A 7,500-nucleotide genomic window follows, 5' to 3' on the forward strand; every position below is an offset into this window, starting at 1 on the left:
CACATTGATCTGGTACTCCCTGTATATAGCTCCACATTGATCTGGTACTTCCTGTATATAGCTCCACATTGATCTGGTACTTCCTGTATATAGCTCCACATTGATCTGGTACTCCCTGTATATAGCTCCACATTGATCTGGTACTTCCTGTATATAGCTCCACATTGATCTGGTACTTCCTGTATATAGCTCCACATTGATCTGGTACTCCCTGTATATAGCTCCACATTGATCTGGTACTTCCTGTATATAGCTCCACATTGATCTGGTACTTCCTGTATATAGCTCCACATTGATCTGGTACTTCCTGTATATAGCTCCACATTGATCTGGTACTTCCTGTATATAGCTCCACATTGATCTGGTACTTCCTGTATATAGCTCCACATTGATCTGGTACTTCCTGTATTGCTCCATTCTTGTGTATTTTGTTCCTCGTGTTCTATTTTTCATTTTTTTATTCTTAACTCTGCGTCATTGGGAAGGGCTCGTAAGAAAGCATTTCACGGTTAAGTCTCCACCTGTTGTATTCACTCAGACTAAACTGTCTGAAAACAGACTAAAGTGTCTGAAAACAGACTAAACTGAGTGAAAACAGACTAAACTGTCTGAAAACAGACTAAACTGCCTGAAAACAGACTAAACTGTCTGAGTGAAAACAGACTAAACTGAGTGAAAACAGACTAAACTGTCTGAAAACAGACTAAACTGCCTGAGTGAAAACAGACTAAACTGAGTGAAAACAGACTAAACTGCCTGAAAACAGATTAAACTGTCTGAAAACAGACTAAACTGCCTGAAAATAGACTAAACTGCCTGAAAACAGACTAAACTGAGTGAAAACAAACTAAACTGAGTGAAAACAGACTAAACTGCCTGAAAACAGACTAAACTGTCTGAAAACAGACTAAACTGTCTGAAAACAGACTAAATTGAGTGAAAACAGACTAAACTGAGTGAAAACAGACTAAACTGTCTGAAAACAGACTAAACTGACTGAAAACAGACTAAACTGAGTGAAAACAGACTAAACTGCCTGAAAACAGACTAAACTGCCTGAAAACAGACTAAACTGTCTGAAAATAGACTAAACTGCCTGAAAACAGACTAAACTGTCTGAAAACAGACTAAACTCTGTCTGAAAACAGACTAAACTGTCTGAAAACAGACTAAACTGTCTGAAAACAGACTAAACTGACTGAAAACAGACTAAACTGACTGAAAACAGACTAAACTGAGTGAAAACAGACTAAACTGAGTGAAAACAGACTAAACTGTCTGAGTGAAAACGGACTAAACTGTCTGAAAACAGACTAAACTGCCTGAGTGAAAACAGACTAAACTGCCTGAAAACAGACTAAACTGTCTGAAAACAGACTAAACTGCCTGAAAACAGACTAAACTGCCTGAGTGAAAACAGACTAAACTGTGTGAAAACAGACTAAACTGCCTGAAAACAGATTAAACTGTCTGAAAACAGACTAAACTGTCTGAAAACAGACTAAACTGCCTGAGTGAAAACAGACTAAACTGACTGAAAACAGACTAAACTGTCTGAGTGAAAACGGACTAAACTGTCTGAAAACAGACTAAACTGCCTGAGTGAAAACAGACTAAACTGTCTGAAAACAGACTAAACTGCCTGAAAACAGACTAAACTGCCTGAAAACAGACTAAACTGTCTGAAAACAGACTAAACTGCCTGAGTGAAAACAGACTAAACTGTCTGAAAACAGACTAAACTGAGTGAAAACAGACTAAACTGAGTGAAAACAGACTAAACTGGCTTGACTCTTTAATGTGACCCTCACCATCCTGAAGGCCTGCAAAGAAATGGTCCAAAAACATCCTCAAAGCCAGCCTCTGCTGTTGTTCATCTTTTACTCTCGGTTCTCCCGGTGATTGTGTGCTGCATGAGTTACTATTAACTGCATGCTGACATGGAAATGAAAAAGAACAAGATGTTCAACTCAAAAATGGTCAGAAATCTGACTCTGTATTTCTGTGTTTGATTGACAGATCCCAGCCAATCTGATGTTGCTACGGCAAACCCGGCGGGCCCCGGTCCTCGCAGGATGAAGGCCATCTTTGATTACGACCCTCGAGAGAGTTCTCCCAACGCTGACATCGAGGTGAGCGTCATGCTATTCCCTGTAACAAAGGCTTGTGTTATAGTTGTATATAAAAACAGTAAAAATACCTGTTTCTGATTCACTAGACAGTCAAGTTGGAGCTCTAATGTTCTATTGTCTGTACTGGACAATGGAAACAAGTCTCGTACCAATCAGACCATACCAGTTGATGTTACACCAATTTGGGAAAGATGAAGTCCTATTGTTTTCATGTTCTTCTCGATGGCCATCTGCAGGTTGAGCTGACCTTCAGTGCCGGGGATATCATCTATGTGTTTGGTGACATGGACGATGATGGGTTCTTCTATGTAAGTCCTATCTATCTATCTATCTATCTATCTATCTATCTATCTATCTATCTATCTATCTATCTATCTATCTATCTATCTATCTATCTATCTATCTATCTATCTATCTATCTATCTATCTATCTATCTATCTATCTATCTATCTATCTGTCTCTCTGTCTGTCTGTCTGTCTGTCTGTCTGTCTGTCTGTCTGTCTGTCTGTCTGTCTGTCTGTCTGTCTGTCTGTCTGTCTGTCTGTCTGTCTGTCTGTCTGTCTGTCTGTCTGTCTGTCTGTCTGTCTGTCTGTCTGTCTGTCTGTCTGTCTGTCTGTCTGTCTGTCTGTCTGTCTGTCTGTCTGTCTGTCTGTCTGTCTGTCTGTCTGTCTGTCTGTCTGTCTGTCTGTCTGTCTGTCTCGCGTGTGCGAACAAACACTCTGAGAAGGCTGTAATGTTCTTTGAAACTGTTTTAACACCTTAAAGACGTGACCATGTGAATGACGAGGACGTTGTTGTTGTTGAAGTATTAATGACGGTGTAGTTGATGGACAGACATGCTCGCGGACTCTCTTTTTTGATTGACCTAGGTCAAAGGTTATACATGTGTGATGTGGGTGTCTAATGTGCGTTGTTTCCAGGGTGACCTGAACGGACACAAAGGCCTGGTCCCATCTAACTTCCTACAGGCTGCCCCAGAGGCTGCTGGGAAAGCCCCACCATTTGACCCCCAGCCTCAGTCTGTAGCCGAGCACAGGACAGAATCACAGGTACGGTCAGCACGCTGTGTGGACACGTATGACAGCCTAGTAGCCAAAAGGTTTGTAGCCCGTTACCTCTCAAAGCCTGACGGGAAAGAAGTTATCATCTCTTTTTTTTATGTGGAACTCCCACACAGCATTTATTTCACCAGGTAATTTGACTGAGAACACGTTCTCATTTACAGAATTGACCTGGGGAATAGTTACAGGGGGGATGAATGAGCTAATTGGGAAGCTGGGGATGATTAGGTGGCCATATTGGGAATCTAGCCAGGACACCCCTACTCTTACCATAAGTGCCATGGGATGTTTAGTGACTACAGAAAGTAAGGAGACCCGTTTAACTTCCCCAAATCACTGCCCTAGGGAATTGGGATATTATAATTATATTTTAGACCAGAGGAAAGAGTGCCTCCTACTGGCCCTCCAACACCACTTCCAGCATCATCTGCTATCCCATCCAGGGACCAACCCTGCTTAGCTTCAGAGGCAAACCAGCAGTGGGATGCAGGGTGGGATGCTGCTGGCCATTTGATGTTGCAGAACACTGATAATACACTGCTCAAAAAAATAAAGGGAACACTTAAACAACACAATGTAACTCCAAGTCAATCACACTTCTGTGAAATCAAACTGTCCACTTAGGAAGCAACACTGATTGACAATAAATTTCACATGCTGTTGTGCAAATGGAATAGACAACAGGTGGAAATTATAGGCAATTAGCAAGACACCCCCAATAAAGGAGTGGTTCTGCAGGTGGGGGCCAGTACATCAGGAGACGTGGAGGACGCCGTTGGAGGGCAACAACCCAGCAGCAGGACCGCTACCTCCGCCTTTGTGCAAGGAGGAGCAGGAGAAGCACTGCCAGAGCCCTGCAAAATGACCTCCAGCAGGCCACAAATGTGCATGTGTCTGCTCAAACGGTCAGAAACAGACTCCATGAGGGTGGTATGAGGGCCCGACATCCACAGGTGGGGGTTGAGCTTACAGCCCAACACCGTGAAGGACGTTTGGCATTTGCCAGAGAACACCAAGATTGGCAAATTCGCCACTGGCGCCCTGTGCTCTTCACAGATGAAAGCAGGTTCACACTGAGCACGTGACAGACGTGACAGAGTCTGGAGACGCCGTGGAGAACGCTCTGCTGCCTGCAACATCCTCCAGCATGACCGGTTTGGCGGTGGGTCAGTCATGGTGTGGGGTGGCATTTCTTTGGGGGGCCGCACAGCCCTCCATGTGCTCGCCAGAGGTAGCCTGACTGCCATTAGGTACCGAGATGAGATCCTCAGACCCCTTGTGAGACCATATGCTGGTGCGGTTGGCCCTGGGTTCCTCCTAATGCAAGACAATGCTAGACCTCATGTGGCTGGAGTGTGTCAGCAGTTCCTGCAAGAGGAAGGCATTGATGCTATGGACTGGCCCGCCCGTTCCCCAGACCTGAATCCAATTGAGCACATCTGGGACATCATGTCTCGCTCCATCCACCAACGCCACGTTGCACCACAGACTGTCCAGGAGTTGGCGGATGCTTTAGTCCAGGTCTGGGAGGAGATCCCTCAGGAGACCATCTGCCACCTCATCAGGAGCATGCCCAGGCGTTGTAGGGAGGTCATACAGGCATGTGGAGGCCACACACACTACTGAGCCTCATTTTGACTTGTTTTAAGGACATTACATCAAAGTTGGATCAGCCTGTAGTGTGGTTTTCCACTTTAATTTTGAGTGTGACTCCAAATCCAGACCTCCATGGGTTGATAAATTGGATTTCCATTGATTATTTCTGTGTGATTTTGTTGTCAGCACATTCAACTATGTAAAGAAAAAAGTATTTAATAAGATTATTTCTTTCATTCAGATCTAGGATGTGTTGTTTAAGTGTTCCCTTTATTTTTTTGAGCAGTATGTATGTCCTCTTATTTGTCATATCTCTGTCACCTTATGTCTTACTCTTTTGGTTAAGTCTCTATCATTTCTGTTTTTACATTTATTTTCTCCTTCTGTTTCCTGCATGGCCTTTTGAAGAAGCAAAAACGAACTGTGCACTTTAAGACTTAAAGCGTAAGTGTCTCTGAGGGGATCAGTCCCTCCCAGCTGAGTGTTAGTAACTAGTGCTCCCTACTCCCTCCACCCTGTGCTGCTGTCCATCCTCATTCTTACCTTACCAGTACTAGTCTCCTCAGATGTGTAGCCTCCTGTCCATGTTCACAAGATCAGGCCCAGGGTGATGGGCTGAGATTTCTGAACAACTGGGTATTCTCTGCTCACCCCACCCAACCGTTCTCCTGTATCCCCTGGCTTCCCTGATGATTTATATCCCCTGGCTTCCCTGATGATTTATATCCCTTGGCTTCCCTGATGATTTATATCCCCTGGCTTCCCTGATGATTTATATCCCTTGGCTTCCCTGATGATTTATATCCCTTGGCTTCCCTGATGATTTATATCCCTTGGCTTCCCTGATGATTTATATCCCTTGGCTTCCCTTATGATTTATATCCCTTGGCTTCCCTGATGATTTATATCCCCTGGCTTCCCTGATGATTTATATCCCTTGGCTTCCCTGATGATTTATATCCCCTGGCTTCCCTGATGATTTATATCCCCTGGCTTCCCTGATGATTTATATCCCCTGGCTTCCCTGATGATTTATATCCCCTGGCTTCCCTGATGATTTATATCCCCTGGCTTCCCTGATGATTTATATCCCCTGGCTTCCCTGATGATTTATATCCCTTGGCTTCCCTGATGATTTATATCCCTTGGCTTCCCTGATGATTTATATCCCTTGGCTTCCCTGATGATTTATATCCCCTGGCTTCCCTGATGATTTATATCCCTTGGCTTCCCTGATGATTTATATCCCCTGGCTTCCCTGATGATTTATATCCCTTGGCTTCCCTGATGATTTATATCCCCCGGCTTCCCTGATGATTTATATCCCCTGGCTTCCCTGATGATTTATATCCCCTGGCTTCCCTGATGATTTATATCCCCTGGCTTCCCTGATGATTTATATCCCTTGGCTTCCCTGATGATTTATATCCCTTGGCTTCCCTGATGATTTATATCCCCTGGCTTCCCTGATGATTTATATCCCCTGGCTTCCCTGATGATTTATATCCCCTGGCTTCCCTGATGATTTATATCCCTTGGCTTCCCTGATGATTTATATCCCCTGGCTTCCCTGATGATTTATATCCCCTGGCTTCCCTGATGATTTATATCCCCTGGCTTCCCTGATGATTTATATCCCCTGGCTTCCCTGATGATTTATATCCCTTGGCTTCCCTGATGATTTATATCCCTTGGCTTCCCTGATGATTTATATCCCTTGGCTTCCCTGATGATTTATATCCCCTGGCTTCCCTGATGATTTATATCCCTTGGCTTCCCTGATGATTTATATCCCCTGGCTTCCCTGATGATTTATATCCCTTGGCTTCCCTGATGATTTATATCCCCTGGCTTCCCTGATGATTTATATCCCCTGGCTTCCCTGATGATTTATATCCCCTGGCTTCCCCTGATGATTTATATCCCCTGGCTTCCCTGATGATTTATATCCCCTGGCTTCCCTGATGATTTATATCCCTTGGCTTCCCTGATGATTTATATCCCTTGGCTTCCCTGATGATTTATATCCCCTGGCTTCCCTGATGATTTATATCCCCTGGCTTCCCTGATGATTTATATCCCCTGGCTTCCCTGATGATTTATATCCCTTGGCTTCCCTGATGATTTATATCCCCTGGCTTCCCTGATGATTTATGTCCCCTGGCTTCCCTGATGATTTATATCCCTTGGCTTCCCTGATGATTTATATCCCCTGGCTTCCCTGATGATTTATGTCCCTTGGCTTCCCTGATGATTTATATCCCCTGGCTTCCCTGATGATTTAGAGGCCCTGATTTTTTTATTTTTTATTTTAGCGTTAGAGCTTCAGAGTTTTATTTTTATTTAGAGTTAAATGTTCCCTCTGTTACGTGTTCGTGTTAGTTCAATCAGTTCATGTACAATTCACATAACTGACTCTTAGTAAGTTTGTTGTTGATAGTATGTTAATTAACAGTTTTAGTTGATCAACAGGTTCATTAGAAGCCTCAATACTTTAAGAATAAAGAAGTGTTGCATTCTTATACTCTGTTTCCATGGTTTCCCTCCACAAGGTGAGCCTCAGCACATTCTCAGAGGAGGTTCTACATCCACCCCTACACACAGGGCTGACTGGCCCAGTCCACACACATCCACCCCTACACACAGGGCTGACTGGCCCAGTCCACACAGACCACCAACACCACCTGGATCCGTCCGCAGCAGCAGCCA

The 7,500-nt window shown here is 44.1% G+C and overlaps 1 protein-coding gene across 1 annotated transcript in view; it reads left to right on the top strand.

Annotated features, from left to right (window-relative positions):
• The window catches only part of tspoap1 (TSPO associated protein 1), a 228,614-nt gene that overhangs the window by 217,734 nt on the left and 3,380 nt on the right, over positions 1 to 7,500 (top strand). Inside the window, 4 exon segments of the mRNA XM_045717400.1 lie at positions 2,020 to 2,132; positions 2,369 to 2,440; positions 3,055 to 3,183; positions 7,344 to 7,500. The exon segment at positions 7,344 to 7,500 is cut by the window's right edge and continues 3,380 nt beyond it. Coding sequence (XP_045573356.1) covers positions 2,020 to 2,132; positions 2,369 to 2,440; positions 3,055 to 3,183; positions 7,344 to 7,500 — 471 coding nt within the window.

The sequence above is a fragment of the Salmo salar genome, chromosome ssa04 (assembly GCF_905237065.1).
Source record: "Salmo salar chromosome ssa04, Ssal_v3.1, whole genome shotgun sequence".
Lineage (NCBI taxonomy): Eukaryota > Metazoa > Chordata > Actinopteri > Salmoniformes > Salmonidae > Salmo > Salmo salar.